Source organism: Xiphophorus maculatus, chromosome 12 (assembly GCF_002775205.1).
Source record: "Xiphophorus maculatus strain JP 163 A chromosome 12, X_maculatus-5.0-male, whole genome shotgun sequence".
In the NCBI taxonomy this organism is placed as follows: domain Eukaryota; kingdom Metazoa; phylum Chordata; class Actinopteri; order Cyprinodontiformes; family Poeciliidae; genus Xiphophorus; species Xiphophorus maculatus.
In genome coordinates, this window is record NC_036454.1 from 22787692 (window position 1) to 22812626 (window position 24935).

General features: G+C 38.0%; 1 protein-coding gene across 10 annotated transcripts; it reads right to left on the reverse strand.

Annotated features, from left to right (window-relative positions):
* Positions 1–198: 198 nt before the first annotated feature.
* On the reverse strand, positions 199–24935 carry aak1 (AP2 associated kinase 1). Of its 10 annotated transcripts, none has more exons than XM_023344340.1 (19): positions 24123–24934; positions 20330–20448; positions 19835–19943; positions 19245–19387; positions 18986–19107; positions 18818–18899; positions 18241–18373; positions 18019–18122; positions 17719–17798; positions 17016–17179; positions 16522–16691; positions 15483–15665; positions 14548–14735; positions 14080–14270; positions 13939–14007; positions 9259–9360; positions 8006–8167; positions 7617–7703; positions 199–2389 (listed from the first exon to the last, which is right to left on the reverse strand). In XM_023344340.1, exons 1-19 carry the CDS (start codon positions 24280–24282, stop codon positions 1587–1589), a joined length of 3171 nt encoding a protein of 1056 aa, XP_023200108.1. In that variant the 5' UTR covers positions 24283–24934; the 3' UTR covers positions 199–1586. The 10 variants fall into 10 exon arrangements, with proteins under 10 accessions (XP_023200108.1, XP_023200109.1, XP_014326229.1 ...); XM_023344341.1 differs by having other exon boundaries at positions 9292–9360; positions 16522–16697; XM_014470743.2 differs by having other exon boundaries at positions 16522–16697.

The following is a 24935-nucleotide window of genomic DNA, read 5'->3' on the forward strand; positions in this document are numbered from 1 at the left end:
TGGTCTTCACAATGTTTAGTTACAGACCTTCATTAAATCCAGTTTATTTATACGGAGAGTTTTTGGCATGAAGTTGGACTGTCTTGATTGATCAGTTGGCCTTTGGAAGTGACAACTGACTAATTTTAACTAAAGTGTTAGAACACAAATACTTGACAGCAGGCATAAAACATAGAAAGAAAGGCAACGTGTGCAGAATTTCATTTACATTCATTTAATATTTTTGTTTATGACATTTTTAAAGGCATACTGTGCAGCATAACAAGTATTCTGAGTGCTTTTTTTATTGTCCCAAGAGGATTTTCTGCTCGTCCTTCAGAGGTTAGGTGTACAACAACACTCAAAACTCATTTTACAGCTGACAGAACACATTCTTACAGAACCCTAACTCCGTATCAGTTACTTTGTGCAATCTTCATGTGTTTAGGCTGGGTGAGACTGTATGGGGAGAACTTCAAACAGAGAAACACAAGTTAACCTTTGGGTTGAAACAGCATGGATTCCCTCTCCAAAAAAGTGCCGTGGTGGGAAACAATTAGTGTAAAAGATTGTATAAACTAGAAAAACCACAAAATATTTTCAAACAGTGAATGATATAAATTAAATGACACGTCATCAATCAGGCACTATTCAAGCTCTCGCACAACACTTATTACAATCCCTGGCTGGAATTACAAAGATTAAGTGCTGAAGACAGTCAAACATTTTCACGTCAGTTTTACAGACTTGCATGTGTCAGTTTGTGCACATTTTGGAAGTAATAGGTTTCATACAGTGTTGCATTATGATGTTATGCACCAAAGACAGTAGTAGCATTTGGTGCTGAAAGCAAGTGCAATCAAATGTGAAAGCAGCTTTAAGATGGGTAAAACATGTTTCATGCAGCAGGTGGATCTACACGAATAATATGTTGAAAATGTTTTGTTTTTGGGGGGGGACCTACAGAAAGATTTTTGTGATCTGCTTCATTGAATTATCCTGCATTACATCAAGTGATTTTATGTCAAAACACAATAATGGAAATGTCTGTTTAAACTATTTCCAGCATCTATTTCATTAACAAGTCAAGTAAGATTAAAAAGGTCCTCGAAACAGACATTTAGATGGTTTGAACATTCTCTAATCTGTTTTTAACTACCTGTTAAGCTTCTGTGAAATTATGATGCTGAATAGTTTCCCTCTGATAACCACTGTATGGGGTGCTAACAGATCACAGTTTTACAGTCGATCTTAAGTGTGCAGAAAAGAATTTTGCAAAAGCTCCTGCACAAACTCCCTCACAACCTGAGGTAGACAGGAAAACAATCAAATGGTTGACCCAACATTGTTTTTAGTGTAGATGCACACTGGGATGGAAGGGACGGGGAAGGAAAACTCGCACTACCTGATCTCATTTTAGCAAGTTGAGGATGAGATCTGTTCAAGGCCTGCAGTCCAGCTGCAGCGCTGGTGACAGCATGCAGTAAAGCCAGTTGCAGTTTGCATAATTAATTGGTGCAAATCTCTGCTACATTGCTATCTCAATGTAGCAATGTTTGCAATGTACATTGCAATGTTGTCAATGTTAGCAATGTAGCAAAAAATGTTCAGGGCTTTTCCTGCGGTGCTTTGAGGTGAAAGGGTGCAGATACGAACGGGTCTACAGCATTAACTTCTGACGTCCATGATTGAAGCGGTCCGACAGCTTGCCTGCTCAAACTGGGAGCTGCTACCGGCTGCTCAGCTGCGGATCCTTCGAAGTGTCGGGAATATTTGGCCAGAGCTTGAGGGCGGAACGGTTGCTGAGCTACCTGTCCCAGCACTCCTTGATCAGAGGTTAAAGTCTGACCCCCAGCTGCTTGGGGGTGCGAGGTCTTCGGCAGCGCAGCCAAGACCTCCTTTCTTTTTCCAAAGGGAGCCTGAGAGAACACATCGAGCTGATGCTGAGCTACAAAAGGGGAACGTGGAAATGGAGCATTGGCAAAAACATCAGCGGAGTCCTCTTGCGAAGTCGGGAAGGGGGCTTTGGAGAAGACATCTGGAGTGACACCTGTCTCTGCTACATTCCAGGAATTATTCTGAGCAAAGGCGCTAGACCTCAATTGACAGAAGGCGGCAGGTGGTTGTGCTGGTGCTGTGTTGGGGGGCAGGGATGAATGGGGAGCTACCAGTGGTCCAGGCTCTTCTTCATCTTCAGAGTCCATCAGTAGAGGTCTAGAGCCACTGCAGTCTTGAACAGCAACGATGCTCTCGACTGTTCTCCCCTCCTGCTCCTCTTTAAGTTCTGCCTTCTCCACATCTTCATCGCTGGAGTGCTCACAGCCCTCATTATTTGGATCATTTTCTTCAACCTCTTCAGCCTCCTGTCCCTCTTCTAGCATAGTGTAGCCATTACTCTCCACTTGTACTTCTACACAACAAAGACACAAAAGAAGAAAAAAAACCATTACATATTACAAACACCACCAGAAAGTAGCAAGCCCAACATTTTGTCAACCACACCATCAGCCTTCAGAGTTACTTCACACCTGTGACCAACAAACTCTCTCTACACATCTGTCAACTGCGGATCAAAAGGACGGAACGATGACGAACCAGCACAAGACTACAAAATAAACTCTACTATGAGGAACAAGCCACTTAGGACAGACAAGTTTAGCAACTATGCTATCAAAAGTCATGTTTCCACAATTTAGCTGCAGGTGTCTCAATCTAACCCTTCTAAACCATGTCAGGGATAAAGCAGTATTTTGAAATTTTAGTAAGAATTATTTAAAATGTGAGTTTAGATGGAGTTAGCAAATCTGTGGAAACAAGTGAGGAAAATCGTCACAGATAAGCTGAAAATAGGGACAGACAGGTTAGAACAGATTAGTGGAGCGAGGAGAGTCTTACCTCAGAGGTGTTGGCAGAAGGTGTTAGCTGGTAGTTCTTGCAGAGATGTTAGTTGAAGCCATTAAAAGTCAAGCACCTGTTTTGGTATTTTTTTTTACTAGTCAGTGCTCTATTTTATAATGCTCCCAATACTTTCTAATGCAACACATTTGTACTGATCACAGCCCAAGTTATTGAGCTGTGATAAATAACACAGCCCAATGATGCCATTTGTTTTTTTAATTGTTATTATTAAAGACCCCATAAATTTTGGGACTTTTTTTCTGGACAACAACTTACTACACATGTAATATTTTAGCGAAATAAAGTAATTTTTGAGGGAAACGATTTTTACATTTGCAATATTGAAAGAAATGCATACAGTTTATTTTTTTTTATTTTGACAGGTTTTTATTTTTCTTAAATACACTTAACAAATGTAGATTTGGGTGCAGTCAGGTCTGCTTTTGAGAACAAGCCGTTAGGTATTTCTGGTCCTATTTACTATGAAATTAAAAAGGAATCAAAAGGCATTAATTTTAAAGAATGTATACTTTGTATTGTTCATCATTTCTATTTTCAGATTTCAATATGTTCAGCAGTTTCTTCCTCCATTTACAAATAAAAACAGTCTTTGGAGATTTAGTGGCAGGCTACATTTTTAACATTCTTAAATTGTAGTCAGGGGGCCACACATAATCAGTGCTCGGGCCACAAATTTCCCCTGGACACCTCTGTTTTAAAGCATTCTGCGGCACCAGGAAAAGATATTTTAGTATTTTGAAAAAGATTCACTATAAACACTCATATGATATAGCTACCATGTGATGAAAAAAAACATCGACAGATTTGTAGCAACTAATGTAATAATGGCCAAGGACAATAATTTTGCCCATTTTATAGAAAATATGTTATGGTAGTAACTTTCCAAAAATATGTTACTAATAATGACTTTTAACCAGGCTGTAGTCCTTTTCAACATGGAGAGTAAATGAACAACACATTATTCAATTCTTTGTTCCTTTTTCATCTAATCCTGAACAAACACGCAATCATTTTTCTGAATTCCGGCACACTCCACCAAGTAATGCAACTACAACATATAGTAATATTTGTATATATAAAATATGAATTAAAAGTATATAAGCAATATTGCAGATTAAGATTTTGTACAACAAATAAATCTTAAATCAGCTTTTACAAAATCAATGATAGAGAGGAGAGTACTTTATATTACATACCTTTAGTGACTGAATATGCTACATAAAAATTACAATACCCATTTATGATGTACAAAAACTGCAGAAAGTGTTATTTTTAAGACATGAGGCCTTACTTGTGTATTATTACATTACTGGCTAAAGTGGTTACATTTACAGAGGATTTTTTAAATACTACTGATTGGTGATAATAAAAATGATGCATAACTTCTTAAAATTATTGATAATGTTATTTGCTTTATTACATTTCCAATAGCTCAGTTTATTATTTAGCATTATCATAATTACCTGTTTAGGTACTGGTTGCTACAACGTCAAAGTTTTACAAAAACTGGGAATCAGAAATCTCAAAATTCTGATGAGTGCATCTCTAGGTATTATAGAAATGCATCAATCAAAAATGATTGAATAATACAATTCCAAAGGGTGTTAAATTACCACTGCTGATTCTTAACCATGTGACTTTCAGTGAATGAAAGGAATTAAACTTGATTTCTTAAAGAGATTTATGCATAAACCATTAACTGTAGCAGTGATGGCAAAACAGAAAGAAATGTGCAGTTCTAGGTTAAATGCAAGGTCAAACTACGCTTAAAAATAAGCTTACAATGTACAATGCAGTTAAACTTCCTTCACAAAATAAAAGCCATAATTCAAAGTAGAAGTTGGTGGAATCTTTACATATAACAACATAAACTGCAATGATTGTCAGTAAATGTAATGCATTTTTTGTACAGCTGCCATTCACCTCTCTTTCATTATTTGATAAATAAAACCAGGCAGTCATGAGGAACCAAAGGTGCTCCAGAGACATCAGGAAGAATACTCCATCATAACATCTCTTATAACACAACACAACAATCTGCCGTCACTATAACAGTAACATATCAGTGGTACAATGGGAACAAAGTGCTAAAAATATGATCTGGGCAGACAACTCAGAAGCACACCATGTCATGTATTGAGTGCATCAACATCAAAAGCTCTGATTGAATGATCGACATGAATGGAGAGAAATAAATAACGGAAAATTGAACAGGCTGGGTCATCATTTACACTTCTAAATACACTGTAATTAATGTGTGTTTAATCTAAATAAATTGTTCAACATGTTAAATGATGGGACCGCTCATACATGTTTTACTAAATCCCTATGAATATTATTCACACTATGACAGATAAAATGCCTTTAAATAATATACAATAAAACTATCTAAAATCAAAAGGGCTAAAAATAGTGAAATTGAGCAGTAGGATATTTTTGCACTGAAGTTAGTCATATAAATATGAGTAAGGAAGAGGGAATTGACTAAGAGCAGGTAGGTCATTGTTGTTAAGATGGTTGTCCCACAGAAAACAAACACTTGATGGTGTCTACACTAAACCTCCTTCAGTGTGAGGATGATTACTGAAAAAGTCTGCTCACTCATACTGACCCTGAGAGCAGAACGTTAAATCGCTAACAGCAGGATGACAAAATCTCATTTCACTTTGGTTCTTGTCTGTTCACATTAGTGTTAGAGTTGGAAAAATGTAAAAATACAAATGAAAATGCACCAGTTTGATTAATACACACGTGATGTTATGAAAAAGGCTGATCAGGAGAACATCTTTGTGTCAAACTAGTCAGCCAAAGTTCAAGCATTTCGTGTTTTAAAAAGACAAAGATCACAACCATTATTGTTGTAGTTTTAACATTTGTAACATCCTTTATGTTATTCAGAAAAAGAAATCTGCATACAACTACTTATACAGTGTATTGGAAAAGCATTTATACCACATTCTGACATGCTAAAACCATAAGTTTCTATGTATTGTGTTGGGATTTTATGTGATAAACCAGCACAAAGTAGTGAACAAACATAAAGGTTCAAGTCAAATAAATCAATTTTTAAAATTCTCAACTCAACATTTTAGTCCTTCACAGGATATCTATGACTCAATTTTACAGCTAAGTTACTTCTGATGCTAAGTGCCTCAATTCTTAGTGAAATAATTTTAAATTTAATTTTAAATTTACGTCAATAATTATACAACTTTGTACTGATGTAGAATATAAAATCCCCCTTAAAATACACTGAAAGTTGTTTTGCTATGTAAGCAAAACATTGACATATTCAAGGTATAGAAATACTTTTGCAAGGCACTATAATCTACCTCAATGTGAAAGATGCACATGGGAACAGCAGAATAGGACTGAATGGATATAAATTCCTAAGGCTATATGCTCTGTAATCCTATTGAAGCTGTTTGAACACAATGGGTTGAATTAACTAAAACAAATTCCCTTTTGCATTGCTCAAAAAAACTTGTTCAATGCAGCAGTAAATGATTGAGTGGTTCCTTAATGTCCCATCTTGTTTGATCCAGTCCAAATCATTAAAAAAAGACTCCATCACAGTATTCATAAGGTCTACATCATTCTCAATTTCACTTCTTCAACAACCTCTTGACATGCAGGAATGTTCCTGACAGTCCTTTCAAGATTCAACCATGATAACGAACAAAAAACACCAGGGACCAAGCAGTGCACGCTATGACAGTCAATCACCATGGGTGTAAAAAAAATCAATGATTGACATTATTGCAAGAACAAGGAAGCATGAAAAAACAAAAAAAGACCATGGTGAAGCCAGGACAGAAGCAGACATGATATGCTCAGCCATTAACAGAAAAGGAAAAACAAAATTACCAGCGTGGAAATGTCAACGCCAGCAGAGATGCATGAAACCAGCTTATCACGCTGCTAGAGATGGAGTTGAGGCCAAGGAGGCACATAAACAGAATGGCTCTACTGAACCAATCCATGCTGGCTTTTCCTCACTTCAAAAGGTTTATACAGTAAGTGCCTGTCTCTCCAACACGCTTTTTATTTGTTTCATTTAGTTTTTAGGATTGCATTCGGCCCCTTCGACCTCTCCCACCCCTCTAGAGGTCGATGAGCTGATCCACCAGCAGAAGGGAGCGCGCCAAGTTGGGGATGCTGGACTCTGAACTGCCACTGTTGCTGTGAGTGTGACCACCTGAAAAAATGTGCCAGAAAGAAAGAGGAGACAGAGATGGACATGGAGGAGCCCAGGGAGGTTTTGAAAGACAAGCAAAAGAAAGAGTCAATAAAAGGGGATCGTATGAAGAAAATTATGAGTAAGGATATGAGGATGAGGATTAAGGAAATGATGGCAGAGCAGAAAGGAAAAAAAAGTATGAACAGAGGCAGAGAGAGAAAGAAGCAAAGAATAAGCTGGGGTCATGTTTATACAGCTGCATCATCATAGGTGAGTGTAAGGACTTTCCGCTCTAATATGAAGCGAGTCTCAAGATGAATTATACATAGCCAATACACCTTCAAATCGGGAAACAATGGCAGTTTAACATTCGGGATGAAGGAAAGAAAAGAGGTAAGGTGAGAGTTTGATGAGCGGTGGGTTGGGGGCCTTGATGTAACACTATTACAAGCTGGAGTGAGTTAACTAGGGATCAGCTCATTCATCTTTGTGGTCTTACCAGGTGTGAGTGAAATCCCTGAATTTCTTTACAACTTACCTTGATTTGAGTTTTTGGGAATGAGCACAGGAATGGGGTCAAACTCTTCATCATTGCCCTTTTTCCCACCAGACAAGAGGAAAGAGTCTGTGGCGAAGGAAGAACAAGTGAGGTAGAAATGGAAGGAGGAAATGGTTAATTCAGAGAGGGAAGACAAGCCAGGAAAAAAGTAGTGTGTGTGTGGAAATAAAAAAGAGACAGATGATGTAGAAGTCAGTGTTAGGATCGAAGTTTCACAGCTTAGAGAGTGTGAACAAAGAAGCCAAGGTTCCTGAGGTTGTTATCCACTCTGTTATCTATGACACATACCTAAGGTACTGCTTTCTGAGATACTTAAGTGACAGGCTCACATACCCAGCACACACTCAGGTGCAAAACTAAGGGCTTACCTGCAGCCTGACTGGGTTGCAGATCCTCCAGACAGGATCCGGAGCCACAGCCAGGAGGGCCAGAGGAGAAGGAGGAAGGGAGTGCTGAAACAGGCTGGCTTCCAGCAGAAGTATGAGTTAGCAAATCACAGCCCAGCAGAGATGCCTCCCCAGTGAAAGAATCTGAAGCGTAGCCAAAGGACCACAGGAAAATAAACATGTTAGAATAGCAAAGGAAGATGCAGTCTGTTAGTAAAGCAAGCTCGCATAACAAAATAGAGAGCAACACAGCAGAAATTAGTTCCAAAAAATATTAATGTTTGCTTTGACTAAATATTGAATGCTGAATTTTTTAGATTTGAGGAACAAGGTATAAATAACTCAAAAGTAAAGATGAACAAATCAGGTTGATTTTTGATCCTCGTTTTAGTGATTTTTGCAGATTAAATTGTTCTTTAAGGAGAATTTGAAGAACATTATTCAAACATGTTTTAGCCTTCCTGTAGTCACTGATGATTTAATAGCTATAAGTGATAGCTACAAGCAGCTGAAGTGATTTAGCATCTTCTATTAGGTATTAGCATGGTTAGCAAGGCTAGGAATTCCCAAAAAAGCAGTCTGTGTTTATCCCAAGAGAAAACAGGTCCTTAGCTCAACTCTGGATATGTTCCAAAAGGCCATCATCATTTTCTAAAACTTCAGTCCGCAACAGAAGTAGACTAATTCAAACAATAAAACAGAGTAACTTTGCAGTCTTCCTGTAATCTGCTACATGACCAGTCAGCATTCGTCAGCAAAAAAAAAATAGCTTCTTCGATTTTGTTTCTTTTAACTTCACTTTTAAGGATCTCCCTCATACAGAAGATAGCAAACCCAGTAACAACTTCCACACAAAAAATGTTGCTGTCAGCAAGACCTATTTGTACTTGCATATGATGTGTTCTATGCTCAGAAAAAGATTGTTTTTTTGAGTCTCTGACTCACTGATCAGGCTAAAGAGGCAGATTTTCATCATCAGCCAATATCTCAGTGTATCTCTACCAAAAACAGCGTTACAAGAAATTTAAAGATTCACACTTAAAATTTTTATCCATGTCATAATGCCACACTAAAGCACCCATCCTGTCCAAAGCCCAGAGCCAAACATCACTGCTAACAACATTTTTTCCCAACAGATTCCTAATTTTCTATTCTGACTAAAAATCAGCCTTGGATAATTCAGTCTCACAAGTTATAGTTATTTTTTTTTTTTATCTGTGGTCCAGAATGCTGACCTGGCATGCTGGCAGCAATATGTTCTGGCTGACCTGAATTTCGCTGAGGCTGAGGAGCTTCCAAACCAGGAATCAAGGAATCCACACACACCTCAGCCTTTGCTACACCAACACAGAAAAAATATGGTTGTTAATAATAGACATGAAAACATAAATGTAGTTGGGTACAAACTGATGGCCTTATTTACTTTGAAACTCATGGTGGAAGCTAAGAACACATTCAAATGTGTTTCAGTAGCCTAAGATGTGAAATTTGGAGGAAATGCATGGAGACAGTAGAAGGCCATAAAATTTTTTGCAAAAGTACTTAAGGAGCCACAGAAAAGGGTAAAATGTTAGGAAGTAGCAGAGAAAACTCAGTGGACTTCAGTCTCTGTAACATTCTCTAAATGAGTGAGAAACAGAAAATAGTGAGGGAGCAGAGACAGCTGTAAAGACAGAAAAGGCTATGGCTGGGTGGGGAATTTCCAGTAAGTTCAAAACCAGTTGGAAAGTTAATGCAACATGATATATGTATGGGCCTGTTACCAATTATGATGCATATTGGAGTTGTAGATATTTTCCATTATAATGTTACATTGCTTTAGACTTTGTTAAAGTAATGCCAAACTGAAGACACTACACATCTATAGATATCCAAGAGATGACAAGCAATAAAATATTTTTACATTTTCAACTCCGAGACAAAACTAAAGTTACAGCAATCTCAACACATTGTGTAGTGTAAGCCACAAAACCAGTTAGTCCTTCTAATCACTGAAGCATAAGCTTATCCTGAAACGTCTCCAGAAAATGACAAAAAAGAAAAGCTTACCAAAATGATTGGCAAACTTAAAAATCCAAAAGTAAGCAAAGCATTTTCACTTTTATGCTTCACTTTTTCAAGTGGATCTCAGTGTCTAATTACTTTTCAATTAGTTGCCCACTATTTCCTGTTTCCCTGGAGTATTAGTATGACAAAAGCCCACCTCTTTTTAGCTTCTTCTGTCAAAGCGAGAAGAAGATGACAATCCACTAAATGCATATGAGATGATCTGCAAATGACTGAGTAATAGCAGTCCTACAAAACATGTTTGTATCTACAGTCAGAACAAAATCTAAACAGCTAAAGTCCAGTGGCACCGACTTAGTCTTTGGGCAGAAGGTGGCTCCGAGATGCTGTTAGAGGGAGCTGGCTGACTGGATCAAGACCTGCTTTATGGGAAGAAAGTCCTCCTCAGCAAGTTTTATCAAATTCGAATCCAAAACAGCTGAACATTAAAGTACAGTTTGCAGAAAGAGTTTTTTTTTCTGATTTAACTGAAGCACTCAGCTGTGCTCATAGTGAAGTTGGCCCCCCCACCTTCTTCAAATTAGACAAAATTGGTGTCAATCAACTCGGCTACGTTTGTGCTGGTTTGTGCAGCAAAAATTTTCATTTGTGCCGCTATCATTTTAAAGATATAAAGAAATGTTTTTAGAGGTCATCAAAGGTCAACCAGCCCCCCACCTTCTTCAAATCAGACGAAATGGGTGTCAATCAACTCGGCTACGTTTGTGCTCGTTTGTGCAGAAAAGATTTTTGTTTGTGCTGCTTCGGGTTTGAAGATATTAAGAAATGTTTTAGAGGTCATCAAAGGTCAACCAGCCCTCTTAATATCTTTAAAATGATAGCTGCACAAATGAAAATCTTTGCTGCACAAACCAGCACAAATGTAGCCGAGTTGATTGACACCCATTTCGTCTGATTTGAAGAAGGTGGGGGGGCTGGTTGACCTTTGATGACCTCTAAAAACATTTCTTTATATCTTTAAAATGATAGCGGCACAAACAAAAATCTTTGCTGCACAAACCAGCACAAACGTAGCCGAGTTGATTGACACCAATTTTGTCTAATTTGAAGAAGGTGGGGGGGCCAACTTCACTCAGGTCTAATACAACACTTAATGCAAATAGGAAGCATTTCATCCATGTCTCCATATTTGACAGTCACAGCGTGTCCCGGCATGGCTCATTTATTCTAACCAACAGGATGGCTGAGAACAAACGATCAGCTGGCTCTGTATGGGACGGGTGCATTCTTGGTGAGTAAATTCATTTAAATGTTAGTACCAGTAAGTACAGAGGGCCACAAAATTTTGATTTTCAAAAAGTCTGAATAATATTTGAGACATCCATTAGTCTTAATTCAAAACTTTTTTAGTCCACAGGGGAAACATTAGTGCACAGTAGTAAAAAATACATATTTTTTTTACATGGTCTCTTAATTGATTTAGTTCAACTCAACACTGCCACACATTACACAACAAAGTTAGTAGTGCTGTCCATTCAAATGGCTAAGTAATGCTGTGCTGAAAAAATTAGGGCACAAAATCTCTTTCTCCAAACCTTGTAAGAACATGTTTTAGCACGATTCCTTTATATTAAAAAATGTAATCCCAGTAATGACACTTCATTACAAGAACCTACAGTAAAATTTGTTAAGATAGCTTTCCATGTCACACACAATGATTTTAAATCGAGTGAAACATCTGTTATCAGGACAACATAAACCGAAGTGGGGTGCAATCCATGCACAAAACCACCGATTGGTGGCTGCTGCTCATACTTACAAGTAAAGTGCTATGAGTCAAAATGGGGTGTGGAAGAGACCTTAACACAAGGAATGTGTTGACTCAGGAAATGACACAGCAGATGTGACCTTTTTCTGCCCTGACTACGAGGAAAAAAGGCCAAAATGTATCAAAAGGTTTACACAAATCTTTGATTTGTAAAAAATAAAGGTGCTGGAAATTATGCGACAATAAAACGTTTTTTCTATTTTTTGTATATTAACAAGTGCTCCATAAAACTACCGGTACTCAGAGAATTTCTGCCTCATCAGCAAATGTTAAGACTGTGACTGGTATCTGAGTAAACGTTAGTGTGAATCTAACAGATGAGTCATGGAAGGTGTGAAAGATTAAACACATCCTCTTTACATAGAACAAAATTACTTTGAACAGCACTTGCACAAAGTAGTTCAAACATACAAAAATGATTACTGCTCAAAGGTTAATCTAAGGAGAGCCTCACATACTGGATCACCACTTTAACATGACGGTATAATTAACTTTCAATTGTTCTTCGTGGCTCTGGTAAGCCCTCTTGCTGCAGTAAAGCAATCCAATTAACAAAAGGGAATTTGTCCTGCGCGTTGCCATGCAACAGTGAAAGCGCAGAGCTGCATGTGAGATGCCATCTAGCTGTATCTAAGGTGTCTATTCATAGACAAGGACAAGAAGCCACTGTGAGGCTGTGAGCTACGTCAACATGATAGCACGGTGTGCAAACTTCACTGCTCCTGTTTTGGTGAGGGCAGTTTGCGTTAGTTTATCTTGTAAAGTAGAATGATTAGATGAAACAAAAACATAATTAAAATTAATTTAATAAGGGGAAAAAAAATTTGCATTATGTTTTATTTAGGGCTGGTATAAAATGACCTGGTAGGATAATTTCAACCACTTTATAATTAGCTCCAGGGAAAGATTTAAAACAGACAGAGAAGCTAATAATGCTAATTCCACAGCTAACATATATGCTGTCATTCTGATGGAATAAGAGCAGCAGAATAATTTTCTTTAACAGGGAGTGGTGCATTAAGTCATTATTTACCTCCAAGGAAAATACATAAATACACATAAAATGGACATTACAGGCAAGGATGCTCCTGCTAATAAAAACAACCAAATCTGCAAATTTGTCAAATCACCCAGAACTTAAAATAAAGCTTCAGAGCCCCTAATAGAGTTCATCTCCTAAAAAATATTCAACTAAGATTGTTTTGCCACCAAAGCTTGTCAAGAAATGGCAGCAAGGAGGTTTAAGTGTTTCGGCAAATACAGTGAAGAGGAAACTTTTATAATATGCTGGAATGTTATGAAGAACCAGGAAGAACCAGGATTGCCCATCGTCTTCTCTAATTAAGCTCCATGCAGAACGTTTTAAGAGTCTCTCACAACTTTGAATAAAAAATGCCATAAATAAAAAGTGGAATCCAAACATACTCTAAGAGCAACTTTATACAATAACCCCAATTTGGTGATGGACAAAGGTGTTTCCAGCATGGAACACAGCGTCACAAGGCAAAGGTGATCACCAAGTACCTCAGGATTTATAATATTGACATCTGGGTCAATATTCCAAGGAACTCTCCAAGCCTTAATTCCATTAAAAACCTGTTCAGTTTTCAAAAATGTAGTGCATTTTTAGATAAAAGCATTTGAAGTCCACATATTAATTCATTTTGAATAAAAAACAACAATCCAACATTGGAGTAACAGTAAAGTCTGTGAAAAACAATGTTTCTGGCGGTCTTAAAACTTTACACCACACTGTACAATATTTACGTCCAAAAGTCGGAGTGAATCAAAGACCTGACCAAACAGTACAGTGAGCAGAACTAGAACCTTATATTAAAAACATGAGTAAATAAAACTGGGAGAACAAATGACTGAAAGGTACAACTAAATGAGTATATATCAAAATGTCATAAAAAACAACAGAGCATATAAACAACAAAATTGCTACCCATCACCTCTGGCAACGCCACTTAATACTGCTGGACACACAGACCCATTCACAGTAAAATCTCAAAGAAAACATTTGGGTAATATAATAAAGTAATTGGATAGCTTAGAGAAGAATACTGTAACGTTTTACCTGGAAAAGCCCCGAGCTCTGGAATGAGACTTTCACTGGAGGTGAGGTCTATTTCACCAGGCTGAGCAGCTGTGCAGAAACAATACAGTGTTTTAGATCAATGACAACCAGTAGATGTACTTGCTGCAGTACAAAACTTACACTCCGATAGCTTTGCAAAGTCTTTGTTGAGTAGCTCCTCTGCAGTTAGCTTGGAGAAGTTATCATCTCCAAAGGGGTTCCAGCCAGGCTGAGCATTTGGCGCAGCGAGCGCTGATGGAGCGTCACCACCTGGATGATACACATTCTGCTGGGACGAGCAGGGGGAGCCAGAAGGAGTGGTGCTGGCTGATCTGGAACACAAACATGTTTAAATACATGAGGCTAAACAAGCAAAGTGAAACTGAATAGAAGGTGTAGAGTGTTTGTGTGTGCCACTCACTAAGCGAGCTTAAAGACTGAATTAACTGGTGCTACTAAAGCCCGATTCTTCTGGATGTAAAAAGGGACATTTATCTTACTGTTGCGTTCTGCCGTATGAATGAACTCCCTCTGGCCTCCCAGACTCGCTCTACGCTATGAAAAGAACTCTTTATTCCTGGGTTGCTGAAAAGAGTTTATTCTGCTTACTTGGACTTGTTGAGGCTGGCCTCAGCTGCGGCTGCCTGGAGCAGCTGGGTGGATTTGCTGACTGGGACTCCAAAGATGGCACTGTGGGTGACATCGCTCAGGATTCGTCTGTGGCCGCTTTTTGGGGCCATCTTTGGTGATGAAGGAGGTGTCAAAGAGCCAGCTTTGTGCATCTCTCTGCCTGGAGTCTGCAGTGAGAAGCAAATGACACAGAAGGTCAGGTTCAAAAAGGCAACACAAAATTTTCTATCAACTTGGAAAGCAAAACAGAATCTAACCCCAGACATAAAACAAAGTTAGAGGAAAAATAAGGCAAGTATCATTGGAGGAAATAAATCAAATCAAAGAAACATGCTGTGAAATTAAATCACTTCTGGGGAGAAGAAGAAGTTGCTTACTTTCAGTTAATTAAATGAACAAATAAAGACAAAAAAAGCCAGGTGTCAGAAAATAATTCTGTTTTTCAAACTTTTGTACATTTTACTTTCATTTGTTTTTCTTCCAATTTATCGTCACTGCACCCTTTCTTTTCTCAGTTTTTCAGCTGTAAATGCATTACAAAAAACTGATCAGAAAAACAAACTGCATTTATGAATTGAAAAACAAGGTATAATATTGTAAAAAATTAAGTAGAATGTTAATTAATTAACGAAAAATAAGAGAAAAAAGTTAACTGAAAGTAAACTCAGGAGAACTTATGATTTATAGACATCCATGTTGAGAAAAACACTAGAAAAGAAACCATACAATTTCTCCATGACTTAAACACACTAATTGACACTCAATTTCTGTACATTCACTGCCCAAGACGAGGAAGAAAACAGAAGAAAAAAAATCGTGATGTGATTCGTTAGAGATGACCTCATAATAACAATAATAATCAGCCCCGACCCGAAGAGCTGCAAACAGCAGCAGGAGTTCGATGTTACCACAACCTCTGGGGCAGCTGTAGGAGCAATGACTGCAGACTCGGGAATGGGAGCAAGATGAGTTGCGGCTGGTTCGTGGACTACATGCTGCTGCTGAAGTTGCAGAGCGCAAACTGGGGAAACAGGTTTAGCTTTGGACTGCAGCAGAGCAGATGCATGGGAGGGTGTTTGTTGTTGGTGCTGCAGGTTCTGTGGTCGATTGGAATAACCACACAACCAATTATGAGAAAGGCTTAATGTCATACCATTGTTCATCACTTGTGAAAAAACAAAGGGAAATTCCAGTTTTACATCGTGGAAGGTTTTAATAACTAACTAACATCACACTGAAATATAAATGGACCACTCTGTTTCCATGGGTTTAAATATTAAGAGTAATTTTAAAAAGTTTCATTCGAGCCATGATGCCATAACTGGTAGAACTGATTTTAATCACCAATAACTTTGAGTGATCCTCTCTGTATAACATTATTAATTTAATATTATGAAGGCTTACACTATTTGTTTTTGACAGCATCTTATTCCGTGCGGCTGCACGATATCAGTAAAATGTCATAAATGTTATAATAGCGATATGAGTTGGGATAAGCACATAAATACAAAACTAAACGATGCAAATGTCTTTCTAATTAGGGTTCCTGCAAATATGGACACAGCAAATTACAGCTACTGGAAAAAAAATGCATCTATGATTTACATTTTACCAAAGAGGTTTTTGAATAAGCTGTATCTCTCTATATTCATATTTGGCAACAAAACATCTTATTTCCCTTGTGAAACATTTTCTGCTGCAATAAACCACAAGCATTACCAAAGGTACCACTGTCATGGTAACATTTAATTAGCTACCATTTATTTCAGTTCAAGCAGCTCTTTGCAATTCTAATATTGCATATATTGATATTGTGATAACACTTTATTTTAGCTGGTAATTACTTATATATTATATAATGTGTCATATTTACACAGTTGTGATTAAAAGTTGTTCCGGGGGATACAAGGCAGTCAAACTGAATTTCCATTCAGGCAGTGGGAGGATTCCTACCTGCTGGTTATTGTGAGGGATTAGGAAGGGTGAGGCCTGCTGTGTCTTCATGAGGACCTGCTGATGTGCCGTAGGCTGTGGCTGCTTGTTGCTCGTCTGCGTTAGTTGATGAGCAGCCTGTACAGCTGAAGCTTGCTGTGCAGGTTGAACAGCAGCTGCGGCATTGATTCCTGCCGCTCGTATGGACAAAAATAATAATAATAATAATAATAAAAAGCAACTAGGTCATTTATCTTGACTTGAGACATTTTGCACAACTACTTAAACTTCCTGTGTGTGTTTATTAGCAGGTTGTGCCCCCAAAAACTCTTTAAATAGTCTTTATATTTTTCACAATGTTGAAAAAATTGATGACAAAAAGAGCTATTTTAAGTAAGAATACAATTGTCTAAACTTAATATCTTTAATACATCACATCCAACAAAGTTAGATGCATTTTGAACTAACAGTGCTAAATAGTAGTCTAACCAACAATACAACAAAGCAGATTGTACCAAAAGCAGGCGGTGTTCCTGTCGCCACATTAGGCCTCTTGCGTGGGGTGAGAGCTGGTTGGATTGGAAGAATGCCTGATAAAGGCTGCGACTGTGGCTGGCCAGCTTTGGGTCGCTGTCGAGGTGCAATAGAGGTTTCTGTAGTTGGAACTGGGTCTGTTAGCCTAGGGGAAAAAATAAAAAAAGAGGGAACATAGTGAGAAAATTTCTTATTCCTTATCCTTTTTCTCAGTTGCATGGTGTTGATTTGAACACCTTGTGATATGCTTCACGGTACATGTCGAACAAAAACATAATGAGCTCAACTCTTGCCTTACAGAAAAGTAGAAGAGATGTGCTGCAAATCTTTTCAGTTTTAGTTGTTACTAAACTCATCCAGAGAGAGTGAAAAGTAAAATAAAAATCAAGTATCAGCAGGGCTATCAAATCTATGATTCTTCTTTAGAATAATCACACCGTACAGCTTCAAATAAAAGTATTTGTAAAAGCCCGTCAGTGTGCTGCTCACAGACACAGCTGAGTGTGTCAACTGTATCACCACAGCTCAACAAAAGCTGAAATGTAAACAGATTAATCAATGACAAGTGGATCACATCTGTTGTGAGAATTCAAGTAAGGAAGACACATGTTAGAAAAAAAGTACATATAGCTCCAAAAGGTTCACCACAATAATTCAAAGTATTTTATTTTGTCTCCCACTCACCTGGCTTTGGTTTGACTCTTTTTGGCCACTGCTTCACTGGCTCGGATAGGCTCAGGAAGTTTTGAAGGAATTGAGGAATTCTGTAAAAGAAAGACGATAAAAGACAATTAAAGCCAACATCACTGCCAGAAAACTACCAGAAAATAACAACTGGGTTATGATATGGCTGTGTGTTATTTATTATTACTGGCCAGGCTCAATCAACACTGTTCATTATTTGAGCTTAATAAAAATTATTAGAGAAAAATAAGCAAAGTTATAAAGCAACTTATCTGTCATACTCCTGTCATGCTGACTTACGTGCAGATTTGGGACAGGACACTCCTGCCGGGCCAGTTTGAAGGCAAAGTAGGACACTTGGTAAATATCTGGTCTCTTGTCAGGATCAGGTTCCAGCATGTATCCTGAGAAGTTCACAAACAAGGGACGCAAATTTTTAGTAAAGCATATGAGCAGTCTGGCTTATACACATTTGAGGAGTTTCTGACATAACTTATCAGGGTGAAACATGAGGTTACTTACTGATAAGACAATGCATTTCCTGGGAGTAACGAGAATTGTCTGGGATAGTGAAGGTACCATCACAGATAGCCACTTGGCTCTCACCAAAAGGAAGCGTAAAGAAGCAGAGCTTATAGAGCAGACAACCCAAAGCCTAAAAAAACAAGACATTTTACTAGAAAGGCAGTAACATTCAACTTAACTTATTCAACTTTTTTCTCTTATTTATTTAATGCATCAAAACTAATAACTCCTCCAACTTGGGGTCTTTAACAGCATCAACCGATAACAAAAAAATCTGAGAAAGTATAGGGATTTTTGAAAGATTGTTCAGGACAATTTTGTATCAATTAGTTTTCTGTTTGATTCATAACCTCTATCTCAATCAAAAATATAAAAAAAAAGTCTGACTTTTAGGTATTAAAGTTTTTACAATAATAAAGAAGAAATTGTCAAAATTGTTAGGTCAGTACTAAGAAAAAAAACTGATTATTAATATTGGCCAGACATATTTTTATGGCGTCTACTGAAAAGAAAAACAAGCTTGCAGTTAATTTCCTTCAAAATAATAATAATTTAAAAAGTACTCAGTTCTTACCCAAATATCTGCTTTTGTTGTGATGACTTTTCCACCATAAAGGTTGACCATCTCTGGAGCACGGTATGACAGGGTGGTGTATCTAAGGGGGAAAAAAACACAAAAAATGGCTTTTGGACTCCGGTAAAACAGACAGAAGGTATTTCTTGAACTTTGAAAGATAGATACTTTTTAATTTCCTCTTCTATGACTGCAACCCCTTCAGTCTGTGGGTTTTGGAAATGATTTGTGGCACTTCCAAAATCACAGAGCACATAGTGCCCCTGATCATGCAGGAGAATATTTTCCACCTACATGTGGAAAAAAAAAGACAATGAAATTATTTTAAAAATGTAAAATGTGAAAGAACTTTATTAAGCAATTAGTGCAGCTAACAAACAGCTAGCAGCAAGTAGCAAAGGCATATAAACAAATTAGTCAAACTTGCCTTGAGGTCTCGATGGATGATGGGAGTTTTGCACTGATGAAGCCGAGCGACGGCCTCACATGTGTCACAAAAAATCCTCAACACCTCAGCTTCACTGAAGCCGGTCTGTAATCGCTGGTTCATCAGGTTAACCACCTGCCCGCCTACAAAAGAAACAGGCCAATAAGAGCTTTGCTACATAAATGGAAATAAACACACACATTATCTTTCTGGTCACTATAAATACGCATCTTATGAAATAGCTTACATTTCTCACTTTGTCACATCTTCGAAGTTTGTAATAACTTTTTGTTCAAATGTAGGGGCAAATCTTTTCATTATTTATTACACTAACTTTGTTCTACAACTTCTGCAACAGATAGTAAATCTTTGTTGAATAAATAAAAAAGAAAACTCTAAACTGTGATCCTCTGTGTTTTAAAAACCACAGGTAAATATCTAAAAAATTTTTATGAAAAACAGCACAGTTAAGCACTGAATGAATGTAAAGCGCTATTGACATGGCTGCTATCAGATACCATGAGCCCCTGAAGGAAATTGACAATTCAGTTAAACAGAAGCAGAAAGTGATGCAGGTTGGGCAGATTTACCTCGGCAGAAGTCCATTAAGATCAAGACTTCCCACACATCTCCAGCTCCCACAGCGGCTATACTGGAGTCCAGGAAACCAACTATGTTTTTGTTGCCTACCAAGTCTCTCTGTGGGTGAAAAAATGCACATGCACACAAAAAACAAAAATGACAAATATACTTTTAATAGCCTTTATAATATGCATCTAAATAGCTCATTTAGCTGTTTAAAAACCAGAAATAATCCTGATAACCATCCACCGTTAGTCATGCTGGGTGTGGCTGCAGGAACTGCGTATTTTCCCCAAGTGGCAAAGGCCTCCAAGTTTGGTACTGGACAAACAGATAAGCTTAGAAATCAAAAGTTTGGTGTACATTTTGTGTACTGAGCAATTCAGATGTAGGGTGCTCCTCCAATTACGTCTATGCAACAACTGTAACCTGTTTCAAAAACTCGGTGAAGCCAAATCCTGAAAGCAGCCTAATTCCTTTCGAAGTTGCTTGTTTTTACTCACCATAATTTGTATCTCAAGTTTGCAGATCCTGAGATCATGTTCATTGTTGACATACATTCTTTTTAGAGCACAACGTTGCCCTTGGTGAGTTCGCACCAAAAACACAATCGCAAAACCTCCTGCAAAAAAGAAAAGGAAGAAGATTAAAATGCAATCGACGTCTTTGGTTTTCATGTCAGTCATGATGCAAATTGGGTTAGCAGGTAAGATAGTTGATTCAGAGACATATTTGTGTCTGTAGCTTGTTGACTCTCACTGATCAAAAACAAGTGAAGACTTGGGCACAAAAAGTTCCACATCTGATTTATGAAACTCATGTGAATACCGGTAAATTCCAGTGTAGCAACAAAAGTTTGCTGATAAATGCTGCTGCTGGAAACAATCGTAAATTAAAAGCCAAAGAAATATTTGATCAATGTGTGATAGGCCTCACATAGTAAAAAAAAACAAAAAAACCCCTAAAATGTAGCCTCTCACAATATTAGTTTGTAACAAATCTGCAAGTAAAGTGCATTTCAGTCACATTTTGGATATTCCTCAAAGCAGGTCTTGATTTTGCAGTCGGGCAATTAAATGTTCTGTGCAAGTTGTCAGTATGTCATTAAACTCAAGAACAGCAGCCATCCTTCTGAGAAATCCTGAGCTCAGACACAGCTTTCTAAATACATTATTTTAGAAGCCAAGTCTTCATTTGTGAAGAGTCAGCATCTGCAATCTCTAAAGTAAATGGATGAATAAACAAACAAACATATTCCTTGAAGTTTTGCACAGCTAACCAATGAAAGCCAGTCAGAGCAAACAGCAAAAGCAAAAAACAAGTAAAGACCAATTTGGCATAACATTATGACTCTTTTTGCTGCTAAAACAGTCCTGACCCATTAAGACTCCTGGGTCTCAATGGGTCCCTTCCAGTTGGTCCTACAATGTTAGCAGCAGCAGGCCCTCATGTAGAAAACCTTTACGATATGTCCGGCTGGTGACAGAAATTCATCCTTGACAAGGGCTCCATCAACAAACATTCTCACAGAATTACAACCCTCAACAAATACAGATAAAAGTGCATAAAAGAGCATGAAAGAAAGCACATAAACCACTGTGAAGCAGAAGTGGATCAGAAGTGTTTGTTCAGTCCGTCTAACAGATGCTCGATTTAAAGGGCGTCCAGGTTATTGCAATGATGAAAAGATAATTGCTGTTTTTCACTTCATCTGCCAGTGGTCTTTATGTTATGCCTGATTGGTGTCATTTATATTATTGAAGTCTTCAGCTTTCACTCAAGTACGGGTATTTTAGCTCACCAGTTCAATCTTAGACTATGCAATTCAAGTCTTAGACAGCACAGCAGCATTAATGATAAATTGTATATATTTGTTGTAACTTCAGAGCTTCAGAACAATTTTTCCTTCACACAGTTTGTGGTAGAGCCATGCCCAACACTGACTCATTCATCTGGCATCACAAAGCCAAAGACTCTTCCACGTGACCAGGCGGCCTCATGTTTCATTAGCACAGCGTGAAGCTACATTTCAGCCATCTGTACTTTTACAGAAATTGGGGTAGTGGGAAGCAAGAACAATTTTAACAACCTTTTAATAGGTTAACCACTTTGCATGGTTTAATTTGGAGGAACAACCTGACTGTGATTGGTCTGATTTCAGTGACTGGAAATTTAACAAAAAGATGCAGAAAATTTACACAGAGTAGCAACATCAAAAAGGGAAATTATTGTTAACTGGGAACAATAAACGTATATGCAGATAGCATTATAACCTTATAACCTTATAATGCAGATACCACTATCTGCATTATAAGGTTATTTTGGTTATTTTACCATTATTTTGATTTTATTCAGACTTCAAATTAATTAGTTTCACAAATTAGTTGGGTTATCTGTCCTAACAGGTAACCTACAATCATAGGCATGGTGCTCACAGCACAAATAAGTATTATTTTTTGTCATTTTCCCTAGCAAATGAAAAGTGTAGGATACTTCTTTCAACCAGCTCACTGGCAGTGTGCAGATGGGGAGAGGGTACTCTCTAAATTCCCTGTAGCCTGACAAAACTCTGGTGTCTCATTAGGAAAACTTTAAACCATAGAAATGACAGAAAATAATATCTTAGAGGCCTTAAAAGTGAAACTTAGTGTCCATCATCATGTGACACTGACTTTATTTGGTAAAGAAATTATGACAGTATCATTTTCAGTAAATGTACATTTCACTTCTGTCTCTCTTTTGTGCTTCCAACACTTTTATGACTCACTATCTCGGGCACTATTATCTGTAGACCTGTACAGTTGTGAGAATATCCAAAATAATAACGAAAAAACATTTGCATGCAAAGTATGAGCTCATGAAACCATTAATGAATTTCAAATAATCCCTTGCGACATTAATAAAGACTGATAATGTGATGTTAATCTACTTGCACTATTTTGTGCAGCTCTAGTATTTACTGAGACGTGTGAGAGAGGTTAAGAGTAATGACAGCGTAACCCCCGCTGTCTTGGCTGTCCAATCTGAGGTGCATGTTGGAAATTAGAAGGATTGCAAAGCCCTCTTAAGCAACATGTAGCAAAGGTCTATGTTTACAGTAGACTGTGTGACTAAATGAATAAGTACATCTACAAATAGCCACTGCCTCCTGACGTAACCGACTGTCAGGATAATACCATTCAATCTCCTGCACAGGTGCGGCAGCAAATCCATGTAAATGTGTAAAAAGGACAACTAATCTAGACAACAATTATGTATCTGCAACTGTAAAGTCTTTCAAGGCCCTGAATACACATCTCGAAGTTATGAATAAAATGTTGTCACTAATAGTATGGCATTCCAGTGACTACAGTCTGGGGTTTGGGATGATGCATATCACATGGCCCTTCAATTACTATACAGTTTACAAACAACATGACACAAAGAAATGCCAAAAACGGCCCCATAGATCAACTGAGCGTGAACAACTGTACTGTCTTGAAACACTAACAAGTGGATGCAGGTTTATTAATGTTACCATGTGTAACAGATTTAACAGAAATGAATGAGTAAAAGGGCAAAATTCTGTGACTGAAAAATATTGAGTTAATACAAAGGAGAATCTAGAAAAGCATACTACACACTGTCTGTTAAAAGCAAAGGTTATAAAACCAAACGGTGTCCAAACAGATGGGGCCTTTCTACAGGAGAGCACTGATAAATTAATCAGTCTTTTTTCATGTATTATTTAGTCACAGGCCCTCTTAGCTAACAAAGAATCGTAGATTCTCAATGCAAAGACAAGCAACCATGGAACAACATGGCATAACTTTCAAAGATTTGTTAACTATCCCATGCTTAAGACTATCAAGAAGTTGCAAATATTTTTTTTTTCCATTATTCACTTAGAAATAGTAGATCTCAGCTGTTCAACAGTGGTTCCCAGTGATGTTTTAGTACACAGACAATGTTAGAGTGACTATGGTTCCCTAAATCTGAGCATCAAGAAAGTGAATTTGTAAATATCACAAAGAAACTTGGATATATATTTTAGAACCTCGCTGAAAATTCACTTAGGTCCTGTTTCTCTCAGTTCAATTTGGAAAATTATCTAGGCCACAACAATTTAAACGATTGTTACTGTTTCACATGCAAGTATGGCTATTCAGGCAAATGTATCTGAGTCAACAGTTTTGACAAAAAAAGAGCAGGATTGCAACCAAATCAATTTCCGAAAGATAAAGATGTCTTGTGCTAATACCTCACTTTCATATTTTAGATAATGAATCAAGAGTAGCTAAGTGACACGTAGTTCACCTTCTGCAACAATTTCCTCGACAGTCACTTGATATCTTCCGATGCTGAAGACCCGTCCAATAAAGCTCCCGCCGCCGCCAGAACCAGTGCCTCCTCCACCAGCTCCCGAACCAGGCCCAGAGCCCGCAAAGTCCCGACGAGAGTCAAAAAATTTCTTCATTTCACCCAGATGCTATCGAAAGTAGGCCGAAGTCCAAAAAATAGTTCAGAATCGAAACAACGCCGACAGCAAGTTATAGTAGGTCCCAATCCACGGAGGAACCGGTGTTTTCCTCCTGCAGTAGCTTTTTAATAACTGAATGATAGCAGTGAGCTACCTTGAAGCTAGAAAATAGCTGAACTAGCTTGAAATAATGCCAAATACTGTTGTCTGAAGAGCCTCTGCTAACTCATGGTTTGACCAACAGGCGGAGTCAAATGTTCAAGAAGTCATTGTTTTCTGTCTGGAGCGACACCAACACCGGCTGACTATACTAGCCTGGCTGAGAGCCTGCCTAAAAAAATCCCCAGTTAGCCGTTAGCTCACCTAGCTAGCTCCCAAGCTAAGCAGCTAGGTGACAGCTGTCAGTCGGTAGACTGGGCAGCCAGGTAGGTCCTTGGTGGCCAGTGTAGCCTATAAAACATCTCTACTTGTGTCTTCAGCACATAGTGTTAGCTAGTTCATTAGCGGGTTTGTCTCATGCTAAAAAAACCAACAACAAAACACTGCCTATACGCGTCCGCAGCAAGTTGTGGATGGCTGACCAGCTCCAGGTTAGTGACTGGGCTAACGTGGCTACAGGCTGCTGGGGAAGCGCACCTTCTTTCCAGCTC